This window comes from Bos mutus, chromosome 6 (assembly GCF_027580195.1).
Source record: "Bos mutus isolate GX-2022 chromosome 6, NWIPB_WYAK_1.1, whole genome shotgun sequence".
Lineage (NCBI taxonomy): Eukaryota > Metazoa > Chordata > Mammalia > Artiodactyla > Bovidae > Bos > Bos mutus.
The window spans coordinates 79,799,906-79,814,766 of NC_091622.1; the positions used below are offsets into that span (position 1 = coordinate 79,799,906).

The 14,861-nt window shown below is 32.2% G+C and overlaps 1 protein-coding gene across 1 annotated transcript in view; it reads right to left on the reverse strand.

The window, feature by feature from the left end:
* The window catches only part of TECRL (trans-2,3-enoyl-CoA reductase like), a 142,671-nt gene that overhangs the window by 36,627 nt on the left and 91,183 nt on the right, over positions 1–14,861 (reverse strand). Inside the window, exons 5-7 of the mRNA XM_070372954.1 lie at positions 8,435–8,550; positions 3,239–3,344; positions 1,935–2,007 (exon numbers count right to left, since the gene is read on the reverse strand). Of these exons, the coding sequence (XP_070229055.1) occupies positions 1,935–2,007; positions 3,239–3,344; positions 8,435–8,550 (295 nt within the window). The remainder of the gene's footprint in view (positions 1–1,934; positions 2,008–3,238; positions 3,345–8,434; positions 8,551–14,861) is intronic.

The window sequence follows — 14,861 nt, forward strand, 5'->3', positions numbered from 1 at the left end:
GTCCTTCACCATCTCCTGGAGCCTGCTCAAACTCATGTCCATTCAGTCAGAGATGCCATCCAACAATCTCATCCTCTGTCATCCCCTTTCTGCCTTCAATCTTTCCCAGCATCAGGATCTTTTCTGATGAGTCAGCTCTTTGCATCAAGTGGTCAAAGTGTTGGAGCTTCAGCTTCATTATTAGTCCTTCCAATGAATATTCAGGGTTGTTTTCCTCTAGGATTGACTAGTTTGATCTCCTTGCTGTTCAAGGGACTCTCAAGAGTCTTCTTCAACACCACAGTTCAAAAGCATCAATTTTTCAGCACTCAGCCTTCTTTATGGTATGACTCTCACATCCACACATGACTACTGGGAAAACCATAGCCTTGACTAGATGGACCTTTGTTGCCAAAATAATATCTCTGCTTTTTAAATGCTCTGGGTTTCTCATAGGTTTTCTTCCAAGGAGCAAGAGTCTTTTAATTTCATGGCTGCAGTTACCAATGACAGTGATTTTGGAACCCAAGAAAATAAAGTCTGTCACTGTTTTCATTGTTTCCCCAAGTATTTGCCTTAAAGAAATGGGACCGGGTACCATGATCTTAGTTTTTTGAATGTTGAGTTTTATGCCAGCTTTTTCACTTTCCTCTTTCACTTTTATGAAGAGGCTTTTCACTTCTTTTTTGCCATGAGGATGGTGTCATCTGCATATCTGAGGTTATTGATATTTTAAATCCTGGCAATCTTGATTCCAGTTTGTGCTTCATCCAGCCTGGCATTTTGCATGATGTACACTGCATGGAAGTTAAATAAGCAGGGTGAAAATATACAGCCTTGACATACTCCTTTCTCAATTTTGAACCAGTCAAATGTTACATGTCCAGCTCTAATGGTTGCTTCTTGACCTGCGTACAGAATTCTCAGGAGGCAGATGAGTTGGTCTGGTATTCCCATCTCTTTACAGAGAGTTAAAATTCTGAACACTGAAATCATTTGCTCTGATGGCTGAAGTAGATTTGCTGAATTTTGACAAAAACTCTGAATAATGTAATTCTCTGTGTCACTACTTCAAGTAAGGATATTAATTTAACATCTTTAAGGTTATCTTGTTTTATAAAATCTAAAATAAAGCTTGAATACATAATTTTATTCATTTATTTTCAAACTTAAAAGGTAGAAATTGACCACAAAAAACTCTCAATTAAGTGTGAAACATCACATATAATACTATGTGTATTATAATACATAATATATAATACTATGTGTCTTATAATACATAATATATAATACTATGTGTCTTATAATACATAAATAATATATAATACAAAGGCTCTGCTATGAGTGCCTTTTGGACTGCAGGAAAAGATGAGGAAAGGTCCACTGAAGATTTAAAAAATGGAATTCTTTGATCAGGACATGTATGTCTTTCCCAAGAATAGGAAATAAGGATTCAGGTTTTGTTACAGTGTGCATTGCACTAAATTGATTCATCTGCATCAAGGGATAAACATTTAATAAAGTTATAGGAAGCAATATGTCACAAGGGGAAAAAAAGCCTTATTTTTCTTTTTGAATTATATTTTTTAAAAATAACAATTATTTATTTAAAAACTCCTGAGAGTTTATTGTACATAATTATGTGATTATGTGGAATTTTTTTCATCTTTACCTTTTCATTTTACTGTCATTTTTGAGATTTATAATCAAGTTATATTTTTGCTACAGTTTCTATGGATAGAAAATAAATCAAAATATGTCAGTCAAATTTGATATTCTAATCCTACGTAAAAATTTAATGGAGTATGTGTGAAAGCAATTTAAAATTGATATATTTTCATTATTTTCTTATTCCTTTATGTGTGCCATGTCATGCATCATTTCTATGTACTTTAGAACAGAGTTTTGATGTTGGCAATTTAGCATGGTGATAGTTAAGAAGAAATTCTACATACATGGTGGTGTATACCGTGGATGATTAATGTAGTAGGCAATCCAAGAAGTGAATCCCCAATAAAAGGCACAACTCTACAAATAAAACAAAATAAAAGTTAAGGAATATATATACACATAACATAATTTGAATCCACCCCAAACATTAGTATTCCACATCACAGTATTTTGGTATAAAAAGGTTATAAATTTTCTAAGCCTGATAACTGGAATGCTTCTTCATCCAGTCAGGTAGCTAACATCTTAAAAACACCTATCTGATATCACTAAGAAAATGCATTTCTTTGCTCAACCCTTGTTAATAGAAATGAGTATTTAGGATATAGAGAAATGTAAAAATGTATTTTAGGAAGATTTTTCAAGAGTAGCTTTTGTCTGTCAGAAGGGAAGTAATAAAAATAATAAATATCTATTAGATAAGATTTACCAATAGTCATATCCCCAAAGTAAATGAATAATAGCATGAGTTACCTAATGTTTCTTAATTGATTATGAAGAGAAATGGACTAGTTTGGGTTTACTAGGTTATGATGCTGATCTAATACTAATGTGATGAATGTTAATACCTTCTTTCAAAAGAGAAGCTAGTCTAAATGATTTTTTGAGGTTTCTAAGAGTTCAAGAGTTTATTGCTTCATTTTAATGACAAAAATAGAACAGCTTCCTCTCCAAAAATTTTAGAAAGTAAATATTTGCTAAAACCCAGGAAGTTCTTAAAGATATAATTCATTTTGAAACCAAATTTTAAATAGGAAAATAAAATAAATTTAAATTGGAAAATTGAGTTATACCATATTGCCTAATGTACATTTCCATCTCAATATTCCGCAATGTTTTCTGTTTTCTTGATAATCATTTGATTGTTAATAGCATTTATATTCATCATTTTGGGGGACAGCAAAGATCCTGTCATTACACTGACAACAACCACAAATAGAGGATATAGCATCATCATTTTAGTCATACAAATTTATATTTATTAGAGGGCTTATGTTTCAGATTCTTCCTCTTCAAGTGGTACTTAGTCTGAATTCAGTGCTAAGTACTTTCAAAATTAAAGGTGCCTAAAAGTACCTTGTAACATAAGGTCATGGCAAATATTTTATGTAATATTATTTGTTGGGGTCAGCTCTGATGAACCAGATCACTCACAAAATTACATTTCAGCAGTTTAAGATATCCTGATACACCTGAACAGAAAAATCTAAGCTTGAGAGAAATAAGCATGATTAAATGATGATGCAGATGATCCTATACATAAAATTTATCAAAAACAATTAAAATTATAAAACATATCAGTGCCCACCTTTAGCAAATTTTTCAAAGATGTATGTCCTGAAGAAACCTTGTGAACAAATAAGGTTTCCAAAAGGTATCGGATATAGTGTATACAATGACAGAAGCAGGCCAAGCTAGAAGGAAATAAAACACAAACCCATTAAATTCCCTTCGAAAAATTTGGATCACCTTATGGATAAGATATTTTCATTTTTTTTTAGTTTGCTATTACTTTCCTTTCTATTTTTGAAGATAAATCTTTTAAAGTTAATTTTATTATAGTTAATTTACAATGCTGTTAGTTTCTGCCTTTCAACAAAGTGAATCAGTTACACATATCCACTATTTTTAAAATTATATTCCATATAGATTATTACAGAATATTGAGTATAGAGTTCCCTGTGCTATATAGTAGGTTTTTATTCATTATCTGTGCTATATTTAGTAGTGTACATCAATCCCAGTGTCCCAGTTCATCTTTTCCCCATCTTTCCCTTTTGGTAACTATAAGCTTGTCTTCTACATCTATGAGTTTATTTTTGTTTAGTAAATAGCTTCATCTATATTTATATAGTGTAACTTTCTCTTTATCAAGAAAATACTGGTTTTAATAACTAAAACACAAATGTTAGTTTTCATATTTTTATTTTATTTATTCTAGAAAATTTTTAAATTTAATATTAAAAGTACTGTTACAACAGTTTCTTTAAATTTACTTCTGATGACGCTCAAGATATTTTATAATACCAGTCATAAACAGTATGTTCACATCTTTCTGAGGAATATATATGTATATGTATGTGTGTGTATATATATATATATAAAGTACTTATAAATGTGATCATATGAAAATGGCTTAAATTTGAAGCAGAAAATTTACAACCTACTTAGAATGCATTTGACATGTTATAATATTCAAAATAGCTTTTCATTGCCTGGTTGTCCTTTAACAATTACCACAGATTGAAAAAGTTTGAATTTCACTTCCTATGGATTCAATGCAGCTTTTTTTTTCCAGTTTGTTTTCTTGCCTAACATATTGCAATATTTTGTGTCTCTTTATGTCATTTGTTTTTGTTGCTTTTCTAACCCATCACCTCTTCTTGTCATTTGTATAATTAATATATAAAAAGTGAGTGTCAAATACAGTTTATAGATGTATATTTCCTTGTTTATACTTAAAATATATTTCCATTAAAATACACACCTATTTTATTATGAATAAACATGTAAAATTTCAACAACTATGATTGCTATTCAAGAAAATCAATATTTATCAAAGATCATATATTAAACCAATAAATGTTAAGCACAAAAATCAGCATTTCATCTACAACATGTAAAATCAAACACTGAATCTACACTGTATGTTTATAAAACCACAATGAATTGATGATTTCAGGTACTAATGAGTAACTTTGGGAAAAACAGATAAACAAAAAGCAACATACCTAAATCATTAGTTAATATATCACTGTTCATTAATTCATAAAAATAAAACTGCACCTGTTATGAGAGAGATGTTCTACATGGTGTATAGATCTATGAACAATAGGCAAATTCTGAAAGAAGTGAGAGAGTACTGTGTATGTATTTGGGGGCAAAGCTTTCTAGACAGTAACAGAAACAAAAGCAAAAGTTCTGATGTAGGAAGTTGTCTGTGGGTTCAAGGGACTGACAAAATCAGTATCTCTCATAACTAGCTGGTTCAGATGTAGAAGTATTTGCATAAACACCTGAGAAATAGAATTTTACATCTTGTAAGAAAGCAGAAAAATTGTCTTTTGCCCAACAATGAAGCAGAGCACTGAATGAGAAATTTCAGTTTAAGCTATGATTAAGTTAGTCCACTTATTTAATTTTTATTATACCATTAGGGCATAGAGATTAGCATAGCAGATAGCAATGGCTTAATAGTTGGATTTACACCACTTTGTACATTATTGATAACTCACCAAGTATGATTTCATTTCAAAATATTTAATTATGTTTGAAAAAGTGAAAGTCACTCAGCCCTGTCCAATTCATTTGAGACCCCATGGACTATACAGTCCATGGAATTCTCCAGGCCAGAATACTGGAGTGGGTAGCCATTCTCTTCTCCAGGGGATCTTCACAACCCAGGAATCGAACCCAGGACTCCTGCATTGTAGGTGGATTCTTTACCAGCTGAGCCACCAGGGAAGCCCTAATTATAGTTGACTTTAATTCAAACATAAAATCTTTCTCTTTCCAGTGCTAAACTAATAGAACATTGATAAGTAGGTTTGGATCCATTTCTTTTTTCCAGTTGTAATATTTGAAGATTTCTTATGTTTTATCAACTAAGTTTCAAGATATGAGGACTGTTAAAAAGAAACTTTATAAAGTTTTAAGGCAGTCATTGTATCAGGTTTTTTTGTCAGTGTAAGAGATTTTGCTAACAATGGATACTGAATTGCAGAAGGCACAGTGTAAGAATTCCAGGAATTGATGGAAGTTCAGTAAAAGCAACAAATAGAAGGTTTTAGAGCATATTTAAGTGGAGTATGAGATATGAGGGATGATCTGAATGTGGGGAGTTCATAAGGTCAGAGACCTAAACAAGGACAAAGTATCCAAATTTCAAAAGCTGTTTTGTTGTTTTTTGTTTGTTTGTTTTGTGTTTGTATTTAAGGCAGATATTCAAACTGTGGATACTGAGCACAGGAAAGTTTTCTCTGGCTACTTTTTCATCCCTGATGTTGCAGTTAAAGCCTTAAGGAGATGCACATACGGCAAATTTACATCTAGATCACTGGATCCCTCTGCTGGGAGGGACCATGGCAGTTTTGAGTATGTGTCTGCTCTCTAAAATACTATTGACTGAATAAAGAACATTTGCATTACATCAAGCCATGGGCCACCATTTCACTACTTGAGGAGCATAGAGATCATGCTGGAGATCTGTCCTTAGTCCTAGTATGTAGAGTTTTGTAAGAGATTCAAAGAATTTGGGGGCAGTTGAGTCACAAAAGAAGTGAAACCTAGCAGAAAAATGCTCTGGAATATGAGTCAAAGTTACTTAGAAGAAGTAACTTTGGATTATATGTCAGGTGGATATGGGGTTTGAAATTTCATCTTTTTAACTTTGAGAAATGACATAATCTGTCCTGAAACTGAATTGTCTTAGAGATCTTGGGATTATTTTATAGACCTCTACTAGACACTTAACTTTCAAAAATAGTTTGTGTGTATCTACTCTGAATGATTTCATGTAAATTTAACATATTTGTGCTTTAGAAAGAATGTGGCACCCATGCATTTATCACTGAGATGTTATAAAACATGCCATGTTTGTGTTTAAGAATAGCAACCAACTATCAGTCAATTCCTTTGACAATGTTGCTGGGTAAAAAAAGAAAAAGGTCCTCCCTCCATGCTGTGATATATATCTGGTACACATTATTATTATATGTCTAATCTGAAAAATGAGGGCAATTACATTCTCCAATAAACTCTCCACCCCAGACTCTTTCTAAATGATTTGGGAATTCTCTTCACTTAAGAAAAAGAAAGACTGACTTTCATGTTACCAAAGGACCTGAACAACTTGTCCTATACTAGCCTGACCATGATCCCTGAGATCCAACCTTCTCTTGCCTCCTGTGCACATGCTCCATACGCTTTCTCTCTGCTCCTACAAAGCATCAAACTTCTATGTACCACAGATAATTTCCATATTAATATTTCTCAGATTTACTAGTTTGGCAATCTCACATACTTTCATAAAACATAGAAAATATTTAAACATAACTTTCTTTAAAAAGCCCATCTCAGAACACACATCCAGTTCAGGTTCCTTTCTTTTCATACTCTAAAAAGCCCAATGTAAAATAAATTTGTATGTAATTGTTTCATGCCTCTATTCATTCAAAACATTACTATTGAGTGTTTTTTAAAAATCATGTAATGTATTATTAACATAAAAGATTGAACATCAAAAGACACTCATTATATAACTTAAATTCATAGAGTGAAAAACACAAATGACTATGTAAATATATAATTTTAAAGTAATAAAATGTATAAAGGGAAATATTTTAGTAGCATATTTCTCATGGAAGGAATAGAAATGCTAACACTGATAAGAAATATTGAGCTTTATGTGAAGTTTGAATAAGAGATAAGAAAGTGAAAGGCCATGAAGAAAGGTTGGAGGAAGAGGGATGGCGTGTGTAGATACCCTTGTGAGAAAGGGCATGGCAGATATCAGAACAAGAAGGGTGGGCATTGTGGCTGTAGTACAGAAGTAAGAGTGAATGAAAGATTAGTTTCATATGGGACATCCAGGAGTCATGTTATTCTCTATCATATAGCATCCCTATGATCTGAATTTTGCTTCTTAATTCACTTAGGGTTTAGGCATTTGCTCAGATTTCTTTTCCAAAAAAATAAATTGGTAACTCTACATATCAAAGTAGCATCTTGAATGATTATTCTCTTTTTTTTTAATTTGATATTTGATCTAGGGGACAGAGGTAAAGAATCCACCTGCAATGAGAGACCTGGGTTTGATCCCTGGGTTGGGAAGATCCCCTGGAGAAGGGAAAGGCTACCCACTCCACTACTCTGGAAAAGTCATAGAAAATTCCATGGACTATTAAAGAGTAGGACATGACTGAGCAACTTTCACTTTCACAGAGAAAGAGGTTATTTCCATAGTATGTAATGAATCATATATTCATATTTGATAAGTGTCCTTGGTCTTTTTTTGTGTTTTATATCAGAGTTAAATTTGATTTTGGCCTTTAATTTACTAAATGTAAATTTTAAAATCTTTTTTTTCTTCCAGTTTATTAGTTGTTATTATTGATTATCTATGAAATTTTGCCCATATTTTTAGTATTTATATTCTGAGCCCTATATATGACCTCTAAACTTTGTAATATTAAGCATTTCATTTGCTTGTTGATTGTGATCATAACTAACAGAACTTACCTCCACTCTAAGGTGGAGGTATATACTCTATTATGTACTCTTAATATACTCTATTAAGTATATTAAGATACTTAATATACTTAAAAGTATATTAAGATACTTATTAAGTATATTAAGTAATAGGTACTTGTTTATAAACTTACAAAAATGTATTTTGCTAAAAGTGAATCCATGTTCATTGAGTTTACAATATTTTTAACATAATATCTGTGTATTAGTTTGTCTACTTCTTAATCTATATGCACCATGTGTATGTATTACTTACTGTACCACTGGGTGACATAATCTTCTAGAGCTCTCTTTCATGTTATATATATACGGGATCCTCAAATAAAAGAGGAGATATATTAGCAGAGGTCCTGTGTATTCAGCCAAAAATACCTGAAAAAAGAAAGTGATTTAGTTTAAACAGTACATTTTATAGCTTCCCTGGTGGCTCAGACAGTAAAGAATCTGCCTGCAATGCAGGAGACCTGGGTTCAATCTCTGGGTCTGGATGATCCCCTGGAGAGGAGAATGGCAATCCACTCTAGTATTTTTGCCTGGAAAATCCCATGGACAGAGGAGCCTAGTGGATGACAGAATACCTGGGGTCTCAAAGCATCGGACATGACTGAGCTGAGCAACTAACACAGAACCATGATAAACATGTCCCCAGACTTACCCTGCTATACAAGCTGGTGAAATGGATAGGTGAGCATCTGTTCTCTGAAAACAACTAGACCAAGTGCTGTCACAAATAACAGGAAATCTTCCTTAGAAAAATTAGCCAAGAGTTAAGGTAAAGGACAATTATAAATAGTAAAATAAAAATATTAGACATAAATATAATGATGTCTTCATAAATAGCACACAAAGATTTTTATTTAATCATATGATTTTTATTTATCATTAAATAATTTCATTTAATCAAATACATAAGTGCATTTCTCATGTCTTTCCAGCCTCGTACTAAATGAATTTTCTATGTTAAACATCCCTGTCACTAAATGGAATGGGAAATCGCTTTTTGCTGCCATGTCATCTAGAATTCAATCAATTTGAAAGTGAAAGTGTTAGTCACTCAGTTCTGTCTGACTTTTTGAGACTCCATGGACTGTAGCCCACCAGGATCCTCTTTCCATGGAATTCTCCAGGCTAGAATACTGGAGTGGGTTGCCATTCTTTTCTCCAGGAGATCATCCTGACCCAGGGATTGAACCCAGGTCTCCCACGTAGCAGGCAGATTCTTTGCCATTTGAACCACCAAGAAAAATCAATTTGACCCTTGTTCAAACTGAAATAATATACTTCTCTCTCCTGGAAATTTCAGATTTTTACTGAGTCTGAGTGAGTAGTTTTGGAGGATTGCTTTCTGAAATCTGGAGCTTCTTTTGGAACTTGCCACAAGTATGGCAACCATGTATGTGGAGAGAGATATCCAATCTATAGAGAGACAATCATAAGATTTGGAAAGATAATTGGAAATGAGACCACATGATTTCAAAAAGATTAATTGTCTGATTTTCTGATAGCTTTCTGAAACTGGTGAGTGTCCATTATTTGATTTTGTCTTGATGCTAAAACCAGGTTAAAGTCACATTCTGAAATTTTCAGTCAGAAAAGGGAAAATAATTTCCCTACGAGTTTTCAAAGAGAAAAGCAGAGGAGAGAAAGAATACAAATATGACAATGACAAATTCAACTGCCACTTCTATTTTGCTTTGTCTTTGCCAATTTTCATCATTTCTAAGGAAGGAAACTTGAAGCTGTACATATTTTGCTCAAATATGCAAGTGCGCACATTGATTTTCAGTGGAAACAGCTTCAGACTTTATTTTTGGGCTCCAAAATCACTGCAGATGGTGACTGCAGCCATGAAATTAAAAGACGCTTACTCCTTGGAAGAAAAGTTGTGACCAACCGAGATAGCATATTGAAAAGCAGAGACATTATTTTGCCAACAAAGGTCCGTCTAGTCAAGGCTATGGTTTTTCCAGTGGTCATGTATGGATGTGAAATTTGGACTGTGAAGAAAGCTGAGCACCGAAGAATTGATGCTTTTGAACTGTGGTGTTGGAGAAGACTCTTGAGAGTCCCTTGGACTGCAAGGAGATCCAACCAGTCCATTCTTTTTTTTTTTTTTCAAAGTTTATAAGTATTTTATGTTCTGTTTTGTTTTTCATGTAGATATCTTATATTGATGAAATTATTGTAGTCTAATCTTCATTTTTCATTTTAAGTCTTATACTCATTTTTTTAACACAGAGAAATCTGCTTCTCTCTAATTATTCCTTAAAATTAAATACAGGTTACTTTGGAATTTAAGTACACAAGTACAGAGCATTCTTTACTTTTATTAATTTTCCTTTTTTTAATTTTAGAGCTGAACGACAAAGGAATGTAGCATTATATAATGCTGAAGAGCTAAGTAAAACTTTCCAACATTATAAAGAAAAAGTGGCTGAAAAACTGGAAAAGGTAAGAGGCAATTGTGCAAGTTCAGTGTTTTGTATTGTCCATATTCTGAAAATAAAGACAGACATAGAATATCTTTATAGTTAAAGCAAGGAGTAATTTTTATGATCTCACTCATAATAATTGAAATAAAGAATGTATAATGATTAGTTAATACCTGTGATGGATTCATTTTGATATTTGGCAAAACTAATACAATTATGTAAAGTTTAAAAATAAAATTAAATTAAAAAAAAGAAAGTTAATGCTCATTATAAGACTGTAAATATTATATTAACCAACCAGTCCATTCTGAAGGAGATCAGCCCTGGGATTTCTTTGGAAGGAATGATGCTAAAGCTGAAACTCCAGTACTTTGGCCACCTCATGGGAAGTTTTGACTCATTGGAAAAGACTCTGATGCTGCGAGGGATTGGGGGCAGGAGGAGAAGGGGACGGCAGAGGATGAGATGGCTGGATGGCATCACTGACTCGATGGACATGAGTCTCAGTGAACTCCGGGAGTTGGTGATAGACAGGGAGGCCTGGCGTGCTGCAATTCACGTGGTCTCAAAGAGTCGGACACAACTGAGTGACTGAACTGAACTGATGCTTTTATCTCTTTTGACAATTTTGTGGAGCTACATGATTACAATATATGGTATATAGGCACATACATATAATCACATGTATATACATAAACATGTATAAATGTCTATTTATATATGTAACTGTCTGTTTATACATTTTTAAACAATATTTATTATCTCACAAGGTAAGAAATATTTTTATATGAGGATAAGAACAATGCAATAAGTTTATAAATTTATAAATCCAAAAATTCAGTACTAAAGCAACCTTTTAATGTATTAATTTATGGCATAAAACATTCCTGATTATTCATATATAAATAAAAATATCTTCTGAATGTCTGATAATAGAATCTAGTTAATACTCTAGACTAATTAGGATAATGATTGTTTTAAAATATTTATTTCAATGTCTCTGACCTAGTCAAATCAATTTTGAGCAAATTCTATAGTAAGATGTCAGAAATGAAAAACATTGTAAACAATAGTTAACATGACCAAATATCACTATTTATTAAGTTGATAAACATATTGTCATAAATAGGAAGTTTTTTTTTGGATCAGAGGAAATTAAACTACAATCTTATCTCCATCATCTCCTAAAAACTTTGGAGATCCTGCTATCTTACAGTAATATGTTCTAGGAGACCCAATATTTTATCACAAATATTGTTCATTCTGAAACACTGGGATTAAAAGAATGCCAAAATATAAAGCATATATTCTGATTTAAAAGCCCTGGAGGGTAATAAAAAAAATAACTTTTGGACAATGAATCTTTCAAGAAAAATGTATATTTGGGTGAAAATAGAAAGGATGTTTGATTAAACTTAGAAAGTAATCAGAAAATAGATTTATAATTTAAAAAAGCAGGATATATAAATGTTAATAAAACGGATTTCTGAAACAGAAATTGCTTTTCTTCTACTAAAAAAGAATAAAAACAAAAGTAAAGATGAAATAAATATACAAAGGAAATATATACTTATAGGTATACAGCCTATGCAGATGAATTTACAATAATTAGAAACTCCACCTTAATCCAAAATTTACTGGCGATTTTATTTTCAAAATAAGCAAGTACAACTTTCTTTTTTTTTTAACTTTGAAGATACATACTACTTCTAAGTTCAATATATTTTTAATATCAAATTATTTTCATACTTCCCCTTTATAGAAAGTTCTCTGCTTTAAACTGTGTTGCTTTTAATGTAAAATTCACTATTTTTACTAGACAAGCTATGAAACTGGAATTTTTTAAAACTTCTCTAGAATATTCAACTTGTTGTATTTCTAAATTGAAAAGGAGTACAATAAACAGTTTTAGAAAATATAAATTCTATTCAACTTCAGTTGTTGTAAATTGATTAAAACCCTTGGGCTAAGATTTCATTTAATGCATTCATCCTTCCTTTAAAAAAATATTTTTTTAGTCCTATTATTATTAGGGTGGTTTTGGCTTGTTCTCTAAAATAGCAATTGACCATTAAAAGGAACATGAATTGCTTGTGTCACAGTTGTTGAAAATTGCTTAGTTGCTAGGTCACGACTCTTTTGAGACCCCATAGACTGTAACCTACCAGACTCCTCTGTCCATAGAATTTTACAGGCAGAAACACTGGAGAGCACTGCCATTTCCTACTCAAGGGGTTCTTCCCAATCAAAGGACTGAACCTATGTCTCCTTCATTGGCAGGAGGATTCTTTACCACTGAGCCACTAGAGAAGCCCTGCGGCAAAAAATAGTGTCAACAGTAATTTTCTAAAGATAAGAGAGCTACTAAAATTATGAGAAAATTTCCCAATGGTAATATTGCTTTGTACTCCATGAGTACTATTGAAGCTAATGTGATACTAGAAGGTTTATTTTTTTTCCAAGAAAAATTAACTGTTATATGAATAACATACAATGGATAATTCTATGCTCATGTTATGCAAACAAACCTTCATAATGAGATCACCAAGAAAAAATAATCAAAATATTTTTCAAGCTCCAAAGAGTTACTGAGTCTTTGAAGAATTAGAAGATCAAAATGTTATATAAGATTCTCCTGAGTAGTAATTAACCTGGGGAATGAAATTTGGTAAGTGCCTGATGTAAAGACCAATCTTTTGAGGGTGCTTAAGACTGGAAGCATCAAAATTGCTGCTTGTTGTCTTTCAAAGACTAAGGTGGCTATAAACACCCCAGAATTTGAGTTGGAAGTAGAACAGTTAAAACTTAGGAGTGAGGATGAAACAACAGATTTGTCTTCATAGGTACTTCATATGTACATATGAAACTCAGCCTGAAGTCATTTCAATCATGGATTGGAATGAGATGACCTGTACTCAATAGTGCCATTAGTCCATCTGCAGAATGATAAATTATATTTGAAAGGTAAAATGACCAAAGGCTTCTCCAAGTAATCTTTACATTTATTAATATAATTTTTCTGCAATGTCAGAAATATGCAGTTATACAAGGAGTGAAGATATCATGACCATAACCAAAAGCAGCAGCAGGCATTGAAAATGGTTGAACTAAAGGTTCACATAACAGAATTATCAAGCACATACTTTTAGAAAACAATCTTTTAATGTTCAAAGAAAAAAAAACTTGAAATTTTAGTGATATTTGAAAACTTTGGTTTTTTTTAATTTAATTTTATTTAACTTTACAATATTGTATTGGTTTTGCCATATATCAAAATGAGTCTGCCACAGGTATACATGTGTTCCCCATCCTGAACCCTCCTCCCTCCCGATACCATCCCTCTGGGTCGTCCCAGTGCACCAGCCCCAAGCATCCAGTATCATGTATCGAACCTGGACTGGTGACTAGTTTCATATATGATATACATATGAAAATTTTGGAAAGGAAAATATGAAAATGTAATATGAATCCCAAAAGGAGAATACAAAGAGAATAATGGAGAATCAAAAGATGAAGAGATTATGCAATTTTGTCAAATTAGATATAACTATCAAGCCAGGAACACAGATAACACAATAAACCCAAAGCAGGATAAATAAAACCACAATCATAACTATGTGCACCATAATCAAATAAAATAAAAATTCTGAATAAACCATGGAAAAACTTTAAGGAGTACAGTAGACTTTTCAACAGAAATAATGGGAGTCGGAAATCAAACTAATAGTGTTTTTAAATAAAGACAGAAATAGCTGCCAATGTGTATTTTTTTCTGAAAAAATATTCTCCAAGAATATAAAATAAATGAATACATTTTAAGATGAACAATAATTGGGAGAACTCATCAAAGACAGAAGGATAATACAACATGGACAGAAGAGCCTGGCGGGCTACAGTCCATAGGATTGGACACAATTGAGTGACTACGCACAGCATGTACAGAAATATTAATGAAGATAAAAATGATGAAAACGGAATGTGATCTTTAGTTAATAGGATTTGTCTGATGGGAATTATTTTATTATAATTATATTAATTTATAACATTATCCTAAGTCTTCCAATTTATCCTAAGTTCCACCAGACAAGAATTTTCTCAACATTCTGCAGCAAACTCTTGCCTCTTGAAAAATATTATTAAGTTACTAATTTTGACCTTGCTAAATTAAAGAGATTGTTTCTCACAAAAAAGAAAACATAATAATGCTTTTATTATAGGAGTGAATTTTAATATTTTATAAATGTGTAAGAA